The following is an 18,652-nucleotide window of genomic DNA, read 5'->3' on the forward strand; positions in this document are numbered from 1 at the left end:
ACATCGACTTACCCTAAAAAAGCAAATCTTCACCCAAAGAAATTGTGGGTGAGGCCTGAGGTTCTTTCCTGTTGCTCACATGCAGAGGCCAATCTATGCCCCATACTCACCCTAGCATCATATTTTGCAGCATGTAAAACAAAGCTGACACATTCCATTCATATAGTTATGGTTTGGTAATAATCACGTGATACATAGGACAATGCATGGGTGAAAAGGAAGGAAAAATAAATATCCATATGCAATACCTCCATATAGATTTATGCCATAACATCTGCATGCAATACAAACTATATGTATCTCTGTTTTACTGTGTAAGCTACCTGGCCACTAAATAAGCATGAAAATACCAAGTTCCACTGCAACTACAGTATCTGTCATCACGCGCCTTTCTGATATATCATGCCATGGGGGTGCTATGACATTTTTTAAAAGCTAGGTCAGCAGTGTTTCTGGATGATACAACAAATGTTATAACTTACAATGACATCATCCTAAATGTCACATAAAAGATGCAGCCAGCTAGTTAGAACCACAAATAAGTACGATTTATCTGCGAATAACTGTCTCGTAGTATGATATAAAAGCCAACAAGAATTTTGCTAACAAACAAGCTACGACTGGCAGGGGCTCGAGCGCTCCTTCATAACATCAGTTGGTTAAGGGGGGGCCTGATCGATTTTGATGCAACTCCACCATTTGGCATGATGAATTTCACAAAGCGATTTCTTATTATATGCATAACTGACCTGTCAAACTTCTATATAAATGCATCATATGCTGAATATGTGCAACATCATTATGGTGAAAATGATTTTAAAAATAATGCATGGAGAGATGAGCAACCTGTATTCAGTTAAAATTGCCAACGGTAGTTACGATAGTGTGTAAAATATAACCTCATCACACCGCGGTGTGCACCAGCAACATACTTTACCTTTGCAATCCCTATTCCACCCGGGACATACCGAATCATCCTTTTCTTGAGTAAAAACGGAGAGTTTTTACTAAAATATATTTGACATTCTCCCCATGTTTTTTTTTGTCCCGTTCCTGTGGGTCGTCACTAGTTAATACATACATAAAGTAATAAACCCCGCCTATTTTTACAATTTCGATTCGATTTTTTAAAACCTAACCGTAACCACACTGCTAACCTTATGACTAACCCTAGCGTTAAATTAAGACCAAAAGTTATTTTTTGTTTTCATGATATTAACGACTTTGTGGCTGTACTGTCTAGTGGGGGGGGGGGGGGGGGGGGGGATCCTGTACCAGTGACGTTAACATCCGGTTTCTTGATCGCCCGCCGTCGTAAGGAGCGAGAGAAGAAGCAAAGAGGCTGGATTTGACATTATTATTAAAATGTTTCATCAAGTACAATAAAACAATATACATTAAAAGCCAAAACTATGACATTGGATTGGGAATAGTCAGAGTGCAATGTTTTAGATTTGAAGTAAAACAAGTTCATATGACACATTTCTTGCAACAAAGGATTTTTGACCTGTATAATACATGTATTATTAAACAGATTCTTTCATCCATGTCCTCATTTAATCCGTCATAACACACACATACAGTGCTTCATTGGAAACCCCCATGCATTTGGTAAGAGAGGAATATCTTCTGGTCATGGCTAACATTAAAGTGTGGCTAGAAAATCTAGTTTCTCTTATTTGAAAGGTCAAAAAGCCAGAAAGTCGATGACATCTTTAAAAGATTGGGAACTTCTTGATTACAGCATCGATAATAAATTTGCGGGGGAAAAAAGAAGTGTAAAAGACTCATACCAATATCACCATCTACTGGTTGTATACAGCATACCAACGTTGACATCATTAACATGGTAAATCTGCTCTTCCAGTGTTTTTTTCTGATAGGAACGTGCTTAGTCCCAATTCTCCACCCTCTTCCCTGAAATTTGCTTGTACCCCAAAAATGATAGGATTGGTGTAATAGCCACATGCTTACACAAATCCTATGCTGTTAAATCTATGTGGGGGAGTGCACAAGTGTACACTTCAAGAAAAAGCGTGGAGAATTAGGACACACACTTTGATTGTCAGTCCTTTCCACCCAAACTGTAGTAGAAGCTAGTGTCTCTGCGATGTTGCTGCACAGGCATGTTTCTCTGTGTGTCCCTGAGCTTCTCCAAGTCAATCTCCAGCAGAGCCATGCCTGTGTTCTCTCCTCCACAGTCCCCCATCACCACCCCCCAGGGGTCCACAGCCAGGGCGTGGCCGTACGACGAACGCTTCTCATGGTGACTGCCCACTTGGGCTGCGGCAAGGACAAAGCACTGGGTCTCAATGGCCCTGGCGCGAAGCAACACCTGCGGTTAGAAGAGCAGCGTGTTTTATATTGGTCCACATTCTTCAATACTGGTGCTGAAGAGTAGGATCCACAGGGATTCTAGCCCAGTACTAAGGCACCTGAATCAACTAATGAAGTTTATGATTTGAATCAGGTGTGGACTGGAACAAAAGCCTGCTAACCCTGTGGGTCCCCAGGACCATGTTCGAACAACACTGTTATAACTTGTATTAAAACATAGAAACAGCAGTGCTTGAAATAGTAGCTAGTAGAAATTATAGTACAAGACAGAGGAAGATGTGTGTTTCTGCAAAAATCTATCCCACCTCCCAATGAGCAGCACCTGTGGCCACAGTAAACGCTGACGGGTAGGTGAGAATCTCCGCCCCCTGTCGCAGCAGAGCCAATGACAGCTCAGGGAACCTCAGGTCATAACAGATACCCAGTCCCACCTGGAACACAATACAGTGACAGAATACTGGGGTGGTAGATCTAAGAATCTGGTGTACAAAGATGAAGGTTAGTTGCAATAACAATTCAATGAGAGCAGAATTGGTGGAATCATAGAATGACCTTGCCAATGGGAGTTTGGACTGGAGGAATCAGACTGGATCCAGGTATGGTGAAGGCACTCTCTTTTAAGGACACACCTCTTCCTGGCAGCTCCACATCAAACAAGTGGGACTTCCTGTATACGGACACTATATCACCTGTAGGGTTAAGTGAAAGTGTCAGCACTTCAGTGTGTGTGTGTGTGTGTGTGTGTGTGTGTGTGTGTGTGTGTGTGTGTGTGTGTGTGTGTGTGTGTGTGTGTGTGTGTGTGTGTGTGTGTGTGTGTGTGTGTGTGTGTGTGTGGATTAAGGTGAATGCACCAAATTGTAAGTCGCTCTGGATAAGAGCGTCTGCTAAATGACTTAAATGTAAATGTGTGTGTGTGTGTGTGTGTGTGTGTGTGTGTGTGTGTGTGTGTGTGTGTGTGTGTGTGTGTGTGTGTGTGTTCATACCCTTTTCATTTATGATGATGTGACTGTTGTAGATTCGCCTGTCCTCCTCCCAGTCATGCCCTCTCTCATGAAACCCTCCAAGAGAGAGCCACACGCTCAGCTTCCTAAGAAAGGACAGATGTGGATTAACTGCAAAAACACTAATCAATAACAGAACAAGATGAGATGAAGTCCCCCATTCAAGAATTGTTATTAGACTAGGATGTAATAGAAATTAATAGAATAGACAACCACACTGAGTAGCTAGTAGTACTCACTTGGCGAGCAGTGTATAGCGAGAGATAATGTCTCCCGTTAGCCTCTCAGACAGATTCAGGGTCTCCTCTCGACTAGAGCCGATGTAGTCAAACCCCTCAGGTAGGAAAACCATGCTGGCTCCACCCTCTTTTGCCGCCTGCACCAATCGCTTGCAGGCAGTGAAGTTGGCCTCCTTGTCAGGGGTTGCGGTCACCTGGCACACCGCTGCCACTGGATGAGGCGATGATGATGACATCCTGGAAAGAAAGACACTTGAGTTTAGATTAAGTCGGGGCGGCAGGTAGCCTAGTGGTTAGAGCATTGGGCCAGTAACCGAAAGGTTATTAGATCATATCCCAGAACTGACAAGGTAAAAATCTGTCATTCTGCCCCGGAACAAGGCAGTTAACCCACTGTTCCTAGGCCAACATTGTAAATAAGAGTTTGTTCATAACTGACTTGCCTAGTTTTTAAAAAGTCAAGCATCTAAAGGGTTAATATTAGTGTAAGAGGTCAAAAATGTGGCTAGTTATAATAGCTGAACATTACTAATTGACCTACATTCACAAGTCAGTGACACCTTGACAGAAAATGAATTAAAGGCATTACGTTTTCATTTTAGAATAACCAATTCACCCCTATTGCCCCCCAAAAATGGGCTATGGTAACAGACGCATGCATTGTAAACAACTTTCAGCTGTCAGTTAAAAGGTTGACTGGTGTCGTTACCTTTGATGCACCCCAATGCAGCTCGAGCCCCAAGACGAATGACAGTCCAGTAAATGTTTCACCTGAGTTCTTCTTAAACTGCACCTGAGCACGAACATTGGCTTGACGCAAGTGTCAAAACAAATCTGTCTGTATCCAACTGAGCAACACCAGATAAGTCTCTTCTTTGCTCGTGCTGTACTTTGGACTCTGTTTTAATTTCAAGTTAATGCAAAATCCAGTCAGTAAAGTATCTTAACATCAACAATGTAACTACCTGCGTTGTGTTTGCGGCGCCAAATTGCACGACTACGAGACAAGCTAGTACAACATTCTTCATGTGTTGTTTTGATTACGGTTTTCCTAACAGGCAATCACATGAGACAGCTCAAGATAGTCAGCTTTGGGCCCTCAGCCCCCACCACTAGCGACACTCTTCCAAGATGGCAGCGAACAGTAGCAACACGGTTAGCAAACCCAGCAACATTATCGGGGGGAAACAATCAGGGCCGTCGGCCGAGCAGGTATCCCCACTTTCCTTTAAATCCTTAATTGTCAGAATATTCATGTGTTGTTAGCAAATGCTTTTTAATAGTTGCGGACTTTGAGATACAAACCCGGACTTGCCAGTCACGCATCTGGCTAGCTAACGTTAGCAAGCTAGCTATCTAGCTCGCTCCCATCGTCTGCTTCCTACTAGTGTTTTCCTCAAAACTGATATTTTATGACTTAGAGGCCAAGTCTGATATCAGTCGTATTCACAATACCTCATTGCGTTTATAATCATTTTAGCTATCTGCAATCTGTTAGCCTGGCTATGTTTCTATCAGTATTCATTAACGTAAGATACTCAGGCGAATTGCAAGGAAGGGATTGGTTGTGCTGTTGAGCAGATGAGAAACTATTTCTGCCTGTCACTGTTCGTGCTATTAGCGTCGCTCTCCCTTGCCAACCAGTGGCATACAGAACTGCATTGGTAATACATCCAGTTTGACAAATCACAAATAAACGACTATTGTATTTACTTGTAGCTAATCAATAACTGGTCTAATAATATTTCCTTTTCCAGGTAGGCCTATATAACGAGGCTTTTTGCAACTTTGTTCAATCCAATGTAAGTTCAGAAATGTGTGTGTATTGTGGCTGCCCTGAGTTGGTAGAGCATGGTGCTTGCAACGCTAGGATCATGGGTTCGACTCCAACTAGGGACCCGGATACGAGTATGTATGCATGCACTACTGTAAGAGAGCTTTGACACCGACTAAAGTTGTTGCCCACGCAGGCCTTCCCGCAGGTCACCAGATTTTTCAGTCACTTTGTATAAAAGGGTTTGTTGAAGGGCATATTATAATGAGTGAATGTTTAAATGTGATGCATTTGGTGTGTTCAAAAGGTTGTGGCTGCATTCCAGAGGATGCGCTCAGAACAGCGCAGCATGGCCTCCAAGGCTGCAGAGCTGGAGATGGAGATCAACGAGCACAGGTAACTACAGTACTAGTTACCGCTCCTATTTCACTCACTGTTCACTTCTGTTGACTTAACTATGGACTTGGCCACAGAGAGGAAGAATCTTTGATCGGTCTGTAAGGTGTTAGAGATGAGAGATTTGGACACTGTGAGGTGAATCAAGTCTTCCCTGGATTCCTCATTTCCTCTCTCCTCGCCTCCCTCTCAAAATGCATTGGAGGAAAAGGTCCGACGGGAGGAGCCTCATGTCTTAACTTTTTGATATTCATTCTTATTACATTCCTCTCACAACTTCCCTCTTTTTTTTGTCAGCCTAGTCATCGAGACCCTAAAAGACGTGGATCCAACCAGGAAGTGCTTCCGACTGGTGGGCGGGGTGCTCGTGGAGAGGACGGTTAAGGAAGTCTTACCAGCTCTGGGAAGCAATAAAGAACAGGTAAGCTTTTGTTTGCTTGCTCTTTGGGGTATAATCTGGGGTTGCTGTAAAGCACTTTGTAATGACTGCTGTTGTAAAAAGGGCTGCCTAAAATAAGATTGCTTGATGAGAAGAAACCATTATTATATCAACTGTCAGTATGTACATGATGTGGTGGCCATGAACTGGGGAAGAAAACCTCTAACCTTCTGGATCCAAAGTACTCCAGCCACACTACAGTCCAAACACTCCAGTCGCATAACGTTCCCAAGGGGGCAAACTCGCTTGGAAGTGTTTTTAATAAAGAAAAAGCACTAGAGCAACTGACGGACGAGTGTACTTAAAAACAGTAGGTGGCCGTCCTATCGCCTCCGACAAGAATGCCGGCCATTACTTTATTTTCATTTCCTGACAATTCTACATGTTAAATCACTACCGTTCGTCGACACCCAGCACATAATCAACTGCACACGATCTACGTTAATTATGGTGCGTCTTTGCTTTAGCATAATTACCAAGGCTATAGGTTGTTGCAATACTATCTTGTAAAACTAAATCACTGCTGATCATGCATCATGATTATCATTCTGCTGTCCCCTCTGTTTTCCTTACAGATATCAAAGATTGTAGAGTCCCTCAACACACAGATGCAGACAAAAGGCCGGGAGCTCACGGAGTATCGGGAAAAATACAATATCCGATTGGTGGGAGAAGGAGAGGAAGGACAGGGCAAATCGGCAGCTACCTCCAATGGGGGCGGGTCTAAAGGCGGTGCCGGCGTTCTAGTTTCATAGCTTTGTGTGTAGAGACTTTAGTACGATAGGAAATTGTGCGGAATGCCATCGAGCATCGAGTCAGCACAGATCCTGGAAGGCATTTCAAAGGCAGAGTTTGACGTGTGTCTTGCATGAAATAAATTATATAATAAACCAATGTCACAAGGGCCAGATTATCCAGAACATTCAATTCAGATCAATGTGATCCCTTTTCACCTATAGTTCAACAAAACTTAAAGCAACATTTCACTTACACTCTGGTTTAATTACAAGCCTTTCGCCTTTTACTCGAGACAGTGTTTCATCAAAATCTTACGGGATGATTGTTGTAAAAGACATGCCTTCTTGATGACCATATATTGATTTTAAGTTTATTTATACTTTATTGTCAGTCATATTTCAATGTATATTATGATCCTGTTCGTTGGGGGCTCTGTTTTTGAGAGGTTTGTCTCTGGCATGCTGTAAAATAATGCTTGCAAAAGGAATGACAATCTGATTGGTAAAACACTATTCATAACAACACACTGTATCATTTCAATCTTTCTTGAAGGTGCACTGTGCAGAAATCGCTCCGCCATTTCCTCATTGCAAAAATTCTAGTACTCCTAATTTATTTTGTGACAAAACAAGCAAGTGTAGAAAATCATTGTACCATCTAAACCGCTGTGAAATATATTTTTCCATAACCAAAATATTGTATTTCCAGCTGTTGGAAGCTGGTGTACAAAACCTAAATTAAAAGATGCAAAAAATGAAACTTAAGATCAGGGAGCATAGAAATTGCGCGCACAGAACAGATTTACTGCTTCTTAGACTTGCGTTCAATGATAATGACAGATCTATAACTCACATTTCTATGTGCATTTGAGGGGGGGGAAACAGTGTGCCCAGAGTATCTGGATAATGTAAATTAGCGTCCCAAACGGCAGCCTGTTCCCTATATAGTGCACTACTTTTGCTGAGGGTGCCATTTCAGACACACCCAGTTTCTGACAGCTAATGTATTGGTATAGTCTTAAGTGCCCCCAAAGTATCTGAAGCACACAGCCCTAGACTACATTATCTATCACCATGTAGTTGTGTGGAGAAAATTCGTTTTTTTGTGAATGTTTAGGAATAAAAATAAATACATGTTAACATGGTTTCTGATGTCTGCTGCTTTTTGCTGTATATGCGTAATACGTCATATTATACAATCAGTTTGCTGGTGGTATAAGGGATTTGTGTCAATTCAAATCTTGTATCAGGACAAAATGTGATTCAGAGTCACCGAATATACTTTAAGTATTTTAATTAAACTCAAGCGATAAATGGTAAATGCAGTTTTTGTATATACGGGTTCTCTGTATCACCTCTGCAGGGCAGAACAGAGAACTAGCAGGATGTAAGTAAACAGCTGTTCTTATACAGTGATAGACGTAGTTCCAACCCGTCTGTTGGCCTATCACAGTAGAGGCTGAGCTTGGTTTAAACTTTGCTCAGCCTATTGCCGGCGCTCAGACTGGTCCCAGCCTCTTGGCGCTCCTTGGTGTCCGGCGCTGTTGCTGTGTAGATTACGCTCCCACACCCTGGAGACTGAGGTCAGACAGCTCTGCAACATTGTTTGAGCTATTTGCACCTGCATAGAAAGCATACTGTTCTCACTCAAGGTTAACCACAGCTTCTCAGCACACTATCTGGGGCACAATGTTACTTTCAGCACACACACACAGACGCCCAGGCTAACAGTTGCTAATATATCACATGTGATATAGTATTGGGTTATAGTGCAATAAACACAGATCCTCACAGTGGTCACTGTTTAAAGCGTCTTTTGCAAGCCTCCAGGAGTCTCGTTCTACTGTGGACAAATACCTGAAAGACCACATGAAACAAACCTGGACAACATCTGCCAATACACTGGTCTTAGAACAGAGGACCTACCAGCTGTCATGAACAGAGCTATGGCATGCCATCCCCGGGCGCAAGTAAACTAAACAGTACCTGAACCAGTACCTGTTAGAAGGGTGCGTTAACGAGGTTCATACAGTGCCCATCCAAATAAGGTTTGGATTGTGTGTCCAGGGTAGGTGATGGAACTGTACACAGGAACATGAACATGCTCTTGGTACTGTGTATATAATCCATCATTCATACATCTATCACAATTTAGTGAAGTAAATAGTTTGGCTATACTTATTCGCAACATATGTTTTAATGTAACGTTAGAATAGTTTCATAGGAGGCAAAGGCACTGGTGGTTTTGACTAGGATCGTCTTCATTTCTACACACACGGATAAGGATTATTTGGCAGATAGTGTTCATTCAAGTACTGTTCAAACTAGTTACAGCACTACTATTCGTGAGATGGGAAAATATATGCCGACGAGGATGGGATTCGAACCCACGCGTGCAGAGCACAATGGATTAGCAGTCCATCGCCTTAACCACTCGGCCACCTCGTCCTCTACGTTTACAGATGAAGCAAAAATACAATTTATCTCAAATCCACGACAAATGAGTGTTTATTATTTATTAATTTTGCTATATTGGTTTATCATATTCAAGATATCATTTTCATAAAAGTGCTAGCTAGCCGCACAGCATATTTCAACGTCCAGCTGTTTGCTACGAACACAATAAATGCTCCATTATGTCAAATATGCCCTTCTATTCTAGGGTTTGTGGTAATATGAAAAGCGCATAGACATGCGCCACAACATCACAGGTGCCCCTACTCCAAATGCCGGAGGATTTGAGCAGGCTTCGAGTCTGAGCTTGAGACTAGCGAACAATCTTTGATTTTAAAAAAACAATCAAACTTTTACTCGGCACGGCTGTGCTGAGATTGAGTCAGAGATGGTAGGAGATAGTGATGGATAAGAAAGTGAAGCATAGTGGTACGAATGTAGGAGGGAGTAAGTCAAGTAAAGTGGGATAGAAAGGGAGTAGGGGTTTGAAGGGGAGCGAGAAGTCTATGGAGGCAGAAAATGAAGTTTGAGGATAGTAACATAGTTTCCAACGCTAGCGGCAGTTCGGAGGTAGAAAGTGCCGAGGAAGGGCAAGATAAGTCGCGAGGGAAACACGGAGGTGAGAACCATGAAGTGATTCTGAAGTTTAGGGAGGAAGGAGGAGTTGGGGCGATGAGTCCGATAAGGTTGATGGCTGTGATAAAATAGTTGATTGGGGAAGTTGTCAATGCTAAAGTGTTAAGAGATGGGAACTTGTTGGTATTCTGTAAGGACATGGCGCAGAGGGAAAACGCTCTGAGTGAAGCAAATAGGGAAGTGTAAGGTGGTGTCGAGCAGCTGAACTGATCAAGCAGGGAAGCAGTGGATTAAAGGGGTGATATCAGGAATGCCTGTGAGTGTTAGCACTAAAGAGGTACAATTTGAGAGGAGGTGTTCTAGTGTGTACAAAGATTGCAAGCAACAAGGGGTGGAGTTAGGGTAGATAGCATGTCTATTCTGTTACACTTCAAGGACCAGGTACTGCCAAATAAAGTAATCATAGGATCTATGAGTTATTGTGTAAGGGCTTATGTACCAAAGCCTTTAAGATGTTCTACCTGCCAGAGGTTTGGGCATGTGGCAACAGTATGTAAAGAGAAAAAGACGTGTGGAGGGAAGTGTGGGGATGGTGTACAACCAAAGTGCAGAAATGTAGGGGGAGGGGGGTGATGTGCCACCTTCAAAAAACAAGTACTTCACTATAGTATGCTAGGCAGAGGTATTAAACATGAATATGTGGTGGTGGAGGGGTGGTAGTGAACTACTAAAATCCCTGTCAGATATTGGACCTGGAAGTGCTGAAGAGGATGGAGGGCCAGGATAGAAGTAATGTGGTGTGGGGATTTTAATGGGGGGGGCACATTGATGGAAATGGCAGAGTAATGGAAAATCTAATAGAAATGAAAGGTCTGCTGTGCCTGAATGATGGCCGAGGAACCAGGATTGATGTAGCCACAGGGAAAGACTCTACCTTGGACCTCACTCTGGTATCTAGTGCGATGGCAGGAATCTGTGAGTGGGGGGTATGGGGGGAGTCGACAGTAGGGAGTGATCATGACCCCAAAGTATGCACAGTAGGCTGGAGGGAGGAGGAGGTGTCAGTGGATGGAGTAGGCAGGTGGGTGTTTGGAAGGGCAAAGTGGGATCAGTTTCAGGAGCTGAGTGAGCAGGTGATGGCTCGGGTGGATATGAGAGGGGATGTGGATAGTATGAATAACTGGGTGAGAACAGCGTTAGTGGGGGCAGCTACTGAGGCTATACCTAAGAGTTCAGGGAGGAGGAGGAAAGCAGTCCCATGGTGGACAGAAGAGTGTGGCAATGGTGAGGAGTAGGAACAGGGCATTTAGAGTACTGAAAAGGATGCATAACTTCCAACATCTGATTCAGTATTATCAGGCCCTGGTGAGGAGAACTATCCGTCAGGCAAAGAGGTCATGTTGGTGTCGGTTCTGTGACACCATTGGAAGGGTGACACCTGTGGGATTACCCAGTGTTGACGAGTGGGAAGGGTGTGGCAGTAACAGATGAGAAGGCAGAGATGATTGCCAAATTATTTGTCCAAGTGCATAGCTTGGCAAATTTGTCAGAGGAGGGGCAGAGGGAGAACGAGAGAGGAGCATCCAGGAGCGCTGGCTAGGAGGGAGGAAGTTAATGATGTGTTGAATGCACCATTTACCATGGCAGAGGTGGAAAAGGGCAATAGGTAAGGCTGGGTTAACTAGAGTGTGGGAGGAGGGGAAAGTACCAGGCAGTTGGAAGGAGGCAGTAGTGGTACCAATCCGGAAGCCAGGGAAGGACCCAACGAGGCCAACAAGCTATCGGCCAAGAGCTTTAACATCACATGTATGTAAGATTATGGAACGTATGATTATGGAGACGCTGACTTACTTCCTGGAGAGTAGGGGGCTAGTATCGCCACATCAGAGTGGGTTCAGGAATGGTAGGGGACCCAGTGCTCTGCTTAGAAGCAGAGGTCAGGAAGTCTCGGGTGAACAAGGAGACTGTTGTAGCTGTCTTTTTTGATGTGGAGAAGGCGTATGATGTGGAAGGAGGGGTTGTTAATCAAGCTTGATATTATGGGGGTAGGAGGAAGAACATACAACTGGATAAAGGATTTCCTGTTTGGAAGGTCTATCCAGGTGAGGGTGGGGAAGTCACTATCAGGCAGCTACCTGGTGGATAACGGTACACCACAGGGGAGTGTGACTAGTCCTCTGTTGTTCTCAATCATGATCAATGATGTTTACTCTCAGGTACAGCCAGATATTGGGAGGTCGTTATTTGCAGATGGGGCCTTATGGAAGAGGGGAAGAAGTGTGCCATACGTAGTCAGGAAGGTACAGGAAGGAATTGATGAGGTAGAGCAGTGGGTGTTAATGTGGGAATTCCGGTTCTCTGTAGAAAACTCAGACAGTGTTCTTTACCAGGTGGGAGATGAGGTATGCTTGAGGTTATATGGGAAAAACTTGGAGAGGGTGGGGTTCTTCAGGTTCCTTGGGGTATTCTTTGACACTAGACTGACCTGGGCAGAACACATTGAGTGTTGGGAAAGTGTAAGAAGGTGCTAAAATGTGATGCACTGTCTGACAGGGAAGGAGTGGGGGGCTGGGCGTTCCTCACTGAGGACCATGTATGTTGCATTGATCCAATCTGTAATAGACTATGGCAGTATTGCGTATGGTTGGGCAGCCCGGACCTCATTGGAAAGGCTAGATGTCAAACTGGAGCAAGGACTCAGAATATGTAGAGGGGTGTTTCGGACATCCCCAGTGGCTGCACTACAGGTGGAGATATGGTGGGGATATGCCATTGCAGATTAGGAGACAGCAGCTGACATTTAAAAATATATATATATATTATTTCACCTTTATTTAACCAGCTAGGCTAGTTGAGAACAAGTTCTCATTTACAACTGCGACCTGGCTAAGATAAAGCAAAGCAGTGCGACACAAACAACAACACAGAGTTTCACATGGAATAAACAAACATACAGTCAATAACACAATAGAGAAAAAGTATATATATAGTGTGTGCAAATGAGGTAAGATAAGGGAGGTAAGGCAATAAATAGGCCATAGTGGTGAAATAATTACAATTTAGCAATTAAACACTGGAGTGATAGATGTGCAGAAGATGAATGTGCAAGTAGAGATACTGGAGTGCAAAGGAGCACATAACAGTATGGTTGATGAGGTAGTTGGATGGGCTATTTACAGATGGGCTATGTACAGGTGCAGTGATCTGTGAGCTGCTCTGACAGCTGGTGCTTAAAGTTAGTGAGGGAGATATGTGTCTCCAGCTTCAGTGATTTTTGCAATTCGTTCCAGTCATTGGCAGCAGAGAGCAGGAAGGAAAAGCGGCCAAAGGAGGAATTGGAATTGGCGAAGACAGAACACAAGCTTTGGGTGGGTGGGTGATACCCAGGTGAAGGAGATGGGACTGTATGCAAGGGAGTTTAGTCCAACGGTAGCTATTCCTCTAAATCCAACATGGCTACTCCTGCCTGCAGTAGTTGATCTAGAAGTGTTGGAGAGACTACAGATACTAAGGGAAGGCATTTATTTCAAGTACAGAGGAAAGTCGGGGAGGGGAGGACGGCAGGAAGGGACAGAAAATAGGAGGCTATTTTTACAAGATTAAGGGTGGGACACAGCTAGTTTAATAAGAACTTAAATGTGATAGGAAAGCATCCAACAGGAAAATGTGATTATTGCCAGGAAACACATACCTTGGAGCATGTATTGCTACAGTGTGGGCAGTATCAGAGGGAAAGAGAGAGGCTGAGATCTAATATGAGGGAGAAGGGGATACAGAAAATTAGTTTAGAGTATATTGAGTAGAACGTCATTAGATATAGTCACACATATTTTATATTTTTAAGAGCAACGGGGCTGGCATGTAGGATTTCGTTTTCCCCTGTCCCACACTCCAATACAGTAGGTGTCGGTAATGCACCACAAAGTTGGATGCCAACTGCTGATAAACCCCACCGAAGAAGAAAAACACGTCCTAACGTCTTGTTGATGTTGCTGAAACGCTATGAGATTGACAGAACCGCAAAGCATCAGATATGAAGGAGGCACGTACAATGATTTCACGATCTAAAATTGAACCCTGTGGCAGCACTGCGTGGTGTCAACGACACGAGATAGTCGAGCTCCCCCACGTACCCAAATTGCCGAATTAGCTAGCTAGCGCCTTGTAGCTAACTAGCTAGCTAGCAGTGGTAGATTTGATACCTTCCTGGGGCATATTGCTCAAGTGTTTTTGACTTGCTGCATGTGGTGTACATGTAATGGTCGGGAATGCATTTATCTAAGAAATGTTCTGCGTTCAAAGTGGTGCTCGGCGCTCTGGTGCTTGTGGCACTCTTACAAATGATCTATCTCTCCTTCCTATCGAAACTGCACGGTAAGCAGCAGCGCTACCGATACTCAGAGCTCTTCGGGAGCTCTGGCAAGAAAAATGCCAACCCGGAGAAAAACTCAAGGAAAGAGCGTCTCAGGTACTCTCTGTCCACAGGGGGTATATTTGATCCCAGCGGACAATACCGCGTGTACAAGAATTTGATCAAAAGCGATTTCTCTACCAATCAGAAACCAGGAGTGGATGCCAGCTCTCACTTCTTGGCCTTAGCAACGCACACATCCATCAACAACTTGCACCACCTGAATTCTTTGGTGGAAAGGTGGCAAAACCCTCTCTCTGTGGCCATATTCGCTCATGGCCAAGATGTCAAGTTTGCCACAGCCCTGGTCTACGCCCTCACAATCTTCTGCCCTCAGATCCAGGCCTTGGTGGACTTTCACTTGGTGTGCCACTCTGGGCAGATGGCTAGTTTCCCAGAGCAGGACCGGGAGCATTTTACCGGGCTTGAGGACTGTGCCGCTGTGTTCGCCAGGCTCGAGACGCACCGAGACAAATACCAGAACTACGCCATCGGTAGAAACGTCTCCTACCCGAATAATCTCCTTCGGAACGTTGCCCGCGGCGGCTCGGAAGCCAACTACATCCTGGTCATTGACATCGACATGGCGCCCAGTGCTGACCTCCACCAGCAGTTCCTGGCGCTGGTCATGAGACGTGAACCCGCCACGGACGAGGTCTTCGTGCTGCCCGCCTTCGAGATCCGCCACGTACGCAAGATGCCCGCCACTAAGTCGGAGCTGGTGCAGCTGTACCAGGTGGGCGAGGTGAGGCCCTTCTACGAGGAGCTATGCCCGCGGTGCCAGGCCCCCACAAACTACTCTCAGTGGGTGAACAGACACAGCCAGGGTTTGGGGCCCCTGGACGTGGCCTATACATTATCCTGGGTGGACCCCTGGGAGCCCTTCTACATTGGGCACCGCACCGTGCCCTTGTACGACGAGAACTTCAGGCAGTACGGCTTCAACCGCATCAGCCAGGTATGTATTGTATGGATACGGGTAACCGGGCACTCTTAGATTGCAGTGGAGACACGGCACGTGTGTGTGCATGGTTGCACACAGTTAGGGCTTCATTATATCAACTGACACCGTACACTGCAGAAACCCTTGCACTGCAGTAAAATATATAGTGTCTTTGGAAAGTATTCAGACCACTTGACTTTTTCACATTTTATGTGATAGCCTTATTCTAAAATATATTTTAAAAATCCTCATCAATCTACACACAATACCCCATAATGATGAAGCGAAAACAGGTTTTTAGACATTTTTGTAAATGTATTAAACGAAAAACACAAATACCTTATTTACATAATTATTCAGACCCTTTGTTGGGAGACTCGAAATTGAGCTCAGGTACATCCTATTTCCATTGGTCATCCTTGAGATGTTTCTACAACTTGATTCGAGTCTACCTGTGGTCAATTCATTTGTTTGGACATGATTTGGAAAGACACAACCTGTCTATATAAGGTCCCACATTACATGTCAGAGCAAAACCCAAGCCATGAGGTTGAAGGAATTTTCCGTAGAGCTCAGACAGGATTGTGTCGAGGCACAGATCTGGTGAAGGGTACCAAAACATTTAGGCAGTGTTGAAGGTCCTCTAAAACACAGTGGCCTCCATTCTTAAATGGAAGAAGTTTGGAACCACCAAGACTCTTCCTAGAGTTGGCTGCCTGGCCAAACAGAGAACTGGAGAAGTGCCTTGGTCAGGGAAGTGACCAAGAACCTGATGGTCACTCTGACACAGAGCTCCGGAGTTCCTCTGTGGAGATGGGAGAACCTTCCAGAAGGACAACCATCTCTGCAGCACTCCACCAATCAGGCCTTTATGGTAGAGTGGCCAGACGGAAGCCACTCCTCAGTAAAAGACACATGACAGCCCGCTATGAGTTTGCCAAAAGGCACCTAAAGACTCTCAGACCATGAGAAACAAGATTGAACTCTTTGGCCTGAATGCCAAGCGTAATGTCTGGAGGAAAACTGGCACCATCCCTGCGGTGAAGCATGCTGGTGGCAGCATCAAGCTGTGGGGATGTTATTCATCGGCAGGGACTGTGAGACTAGTCAGGATCGAGGGAAAGTTTAATGGAGCAAAGTACAGAGATCCTTGATGAAAACCTGCTCCAGAGCGCTCAGGACCTCAGACTAGGGCGAATGTTCACCTTCCAACAGGACAATGACTCTTAGCACAGAGCCAAGACAACGCAGGAGTGGCTTCGGGACAAGTCTCTGAATGTCCTTGAGTGACCCAGCCAGAGCCCGGACTTGAACCCGATCGAACATCTCTGGAGAGACCTGAAAATAGCTGTGCAGCAATGCTTCCCATCCAACCTGACAGAGCTTGAGAGGATCTGCAGAGAAGAATGGGAGAAACTCCCATAATACAAGTGTGCCATGCTTGTAGCGTCATACTCAAGAAGACTTGATGCTGTAATCGCTATCAAAGTACTGAGTAAAGGGTCTGAATACTTATGTAAATGTGATATTTCAGTTTTTATTGAAAAAAGGTTTTTGCTTTGTCATTATGGTGTATTGTGTAGATTGATTAGGGTGGAAAAACAAATACATTTTAGAATAACAAAATGTGAAAAAAGTCAAGGGGTCTGAATACTTTGAAGGCACTGTACATTATACTAAAATAATAACTTTTAGCTGAATAAAGTATTTATCCCCCTTACCTCTTCTCCCCCCTCTCTTCCGCCTCTTCTCCTCCTCTCCCCAGGCCTGTGAGCTTCATGTGGCAGGCTACAGGTTCTCCGTGCTGAACTCTGCCTTCGTGGTGCACAAAGGGTTCAAAGTTCAGGGCGAGTTCCACAGCAGGAAGGACGAGGAAAACCGAAGGAACCGTCTGCTCTTCCGCAGCTTCAAGGAGGGCCTGAAGACCAAGTACCCCTCCTCCCCTCGACGCTGCTGAGGAGACCAGGTGAGAACACTGGTGCCTGATTGACACTATACCTTAAATCAATGGGTTGGCCTGGTTACGCAGCCACCGTAGTTGCTGGAATCGTCCTAGGGAGGATATCCAAGCCAACATAGTACGGTATGGCTCTAGGGGTTGATTTGGAGTTCAGCAGTCCTGTAAGTTCACAAGACTTCTGTCCAGCAAGAAATCATCAAATTACTCACTACACTACAACATGAACAAGTCTGGTCCCTCAATTTCTGCTCATTTTTCTGTCGTTCAACCCCTGGAGAGACACCTGACTCTACTATGGTTTCTAAATCATCATCGTTACCTATGTATTTACAGTGAGGGTGGTCCTATCATTTCCAGTGGTTTCCAGTGCCCTCTGACCTTCATCCAGCCCATGGAGAACAAAACATTGAAACTTTTTACTTACAGAGCATTTGTGACACAGAATATTTAGTAAATATGACCTTGCTCTATATAAGTTGGGACACTACCATAGAGAGATGCAGTCTATGTAGCGGGAAAGAGTGAGTGGTCTGGGTCTACCACTGTTATGATACCAGCGTGTTAACTGGAAAAAGTTATTTAATACCTGCAGGTTTAACAAACACTGATGAATGTTTAGAGAGACTGTAAAAGCAATGGATAATACACATGTTATTCACTACTACTGACATAGATACTCTATTTAATTGAAAGGCTCACTTATTTATAAAGGATTAGAATTTTATGGTTTGCAAATATTTGAAGTGTAAAGAGTTTTGTGAACACTGATGTTGTTTTCTTAAAGGTGATCAGCTGTTCTGGTCACGTACAGTATGTAGGCCCTAGTGTTCGTCCCAAATGGCACCCTATTCCCTATAGACTACTAATAGAACACTAGGGTGCCAATCGGGACCTACCCATAGTCTGCATCCTGGATATTTGGCGTTGTGAAAATATGGTACAGTATTACTATTTTCTGCATAGGTGGGGACTGACTTGTTAGACCTGTGAAGAACTTACTGTAGCGCAGAGAAACGCCGTACTCCAACCACTAATAAATGTTATTTTTAGTTATTTGGGAGAACATTTTTAATTACATTTTGAAAGTTTACATATTAGTGAGATATTTTTCAAATGTAATGTTTTCTCCCTGACCTGAGAATGGTTCAAGTTGTCCGAATGTAAATGTCAATGGTTTGTTTGGTTTCCTATTAAAATACAACGAAAACTTTAACTTCATTCTTAAATTGCTTTTCATTAAATGTCCTTTTTGGGGTGAAAGTTAATTGGCAGACTGAACTATGTTACTACATTATTTAAAACGATCAAAATATTTTTGGACCATTTCAATTTGCTATGTAGACCGTTTTTTTGGCACACATGTGTGTAGTAGCAACACAAACCAG

The 18,652-nt window shown here is 44.1% G+C and overlaps 4 protein-coding genes and 1 non-coding gene across 12 annotated transcripts in view; 2 read left to right on the forward strand and 3 right to left on the reverse strand.

Annotated features, from left to right (window-relative positions):
• Positions 1 to 1,186, reverse strand: part of LOC129835354 (H(+)/Cl(-) exchange transporter 3-like) — a 65,688-nt gene extending 64,502 nt beyond the window's left edge. For 2 of the 6 annotated variants that reach the window (XR_008756407.1, XM_055900970.1), the window contains exon 1: positions 938 to 1,186. The gene's annotated coding sequence lies outside the window, so the exon portion shown is untranslated. Of the gene's footprint in view, positions 1 to 12; positions 145 to 937 lie in introns of all 6 variants that reach the window. The other 4 variants (XM_055900972.1, XM_055900971.1, XM_055900975.1 and 1 more) reach the window with 4 other exon arrangements.
• A 156-nt stretch (positions 1,187 to 1,342) lies between these two features.
• Positions 1,343 to 4,632, reverse strand: nit1 (nitrilase 1). The gene is made up of 6 exons (XM_055900982.1): positions 4,287 to 4,632; positions 3,578 to 3,814; positions 3,321 to 3,424; positions 2,890 to 3,026; positions 2,643 to 2,768; positions 1,343 to 2,335 (listed from the first exon to the last, which is right to left on the reverse strand). Exons 1-6 carry the CDS (start codon positions 4,382 to 4,384, stop codon positions 2,066 to 2,068), a joined length of 972 nt encoding a protein of 323 aa, XP_055756957.1. The 5' UTR covers positions 4,385 to 4,632; the 3' UTR covers positions 1,343 to 2,065.
• Positions 4,633 to 4,672: 40 nt separating this feature from the next.
• Positions 4,673 to 8,068, forward strand: pfdn2 (prefoldin subunit 2). Of its 2 annotated transcripts, XM_055900983.1 has the most exons (5): positions 4,673 to 4,789; positions 5,335 to 5,379; positions 5,659 to 5,747; positions 6,045 to 6,168; positions 6,762 to 8,068. In XM_055900983.1, the coding sequence occupies exons 1-5, from the start codon at positions 4,709 to 4,711 to the stop codon at positions 6,939 to 6,941; spliced, it is 519 nt and encodes a 172-aa protein (XP_055756958.1). In that variant the 5' UTR covers positions 4,673 to 4,708; the 3' UTR covers positions 6,942 to 8,068. The 2 variants fall into 2 exon arrangements, with proteins under 2 accessions (XP_055756958.1, XP_055756959.1); XM_055900984.1 differs by lacking the exon at positions 5,335 to 5,379 and having other exon boundaries at positions 4,678 to 4,789.
• A 1,221-nt stretch (positions 8,069 to 9,289) lies between these two features.
• Positions 9,290 to 9,371, reverse strand: trnas-gcu (transfer RNA serine (anticodon GCU)). Its single transcript has one exon. It is a non-coding gene; the product is annotated as a tRNA-Ser (tRNA).
• A 4,145-nt stretch (positions 9,372 to 13,516) lies between these two features.
• Positions 13,517 to 18,480, forward strand: b4gat1 (beta-1,4-glucuronyltransferase 1). Of its 2 annotated transcripts, XM_055900981.1 has the most exons (3): positions 13,517 to 15,322; positions 17,073 to 17,273; positions 17,601 to 18,480. In XM_055900981.1, exons 1-2 carry the CDS (start codon positions 14,222 to 14,224, stop codon positions 17,262 to 17,264), a joined length of 1,293 nt encoding a protein of 430 aa, XP_055756956.1. In that variant the 5' UTR covers positions 13,517 to 14,221; the 3' UTR covers positions 17,265 to 17,273; positions 17,601 to 18,480. The 2 variants fall into 2 exon arrangements, with proteins under 2 accessions (XP_055756956.1, XP_055756955.1); XM_055900980.1 differs by having other exon boundaries at positions 17,073 to 18,480.
• Positions 18,481 to 18,652: the final 172 nt, after the last annotated feature.

The sequence above is a fragment of the Salvelinus fontinalis genome, chromosome 36 (assembly GCF_029448725.1).
Source record: "Salvelinus fontinalis isolate EN_2023a chromosome 36, ASM2944872v1, whole genome shotgun sequence".
In the NCBI taxonomy this organism is placed as follows: Eukaryota; Metazoa; Chordata; class Actinopteri; order Salmoniformes; family Salmonidae; genus Salvelinus; species Salvelinus fontinalis.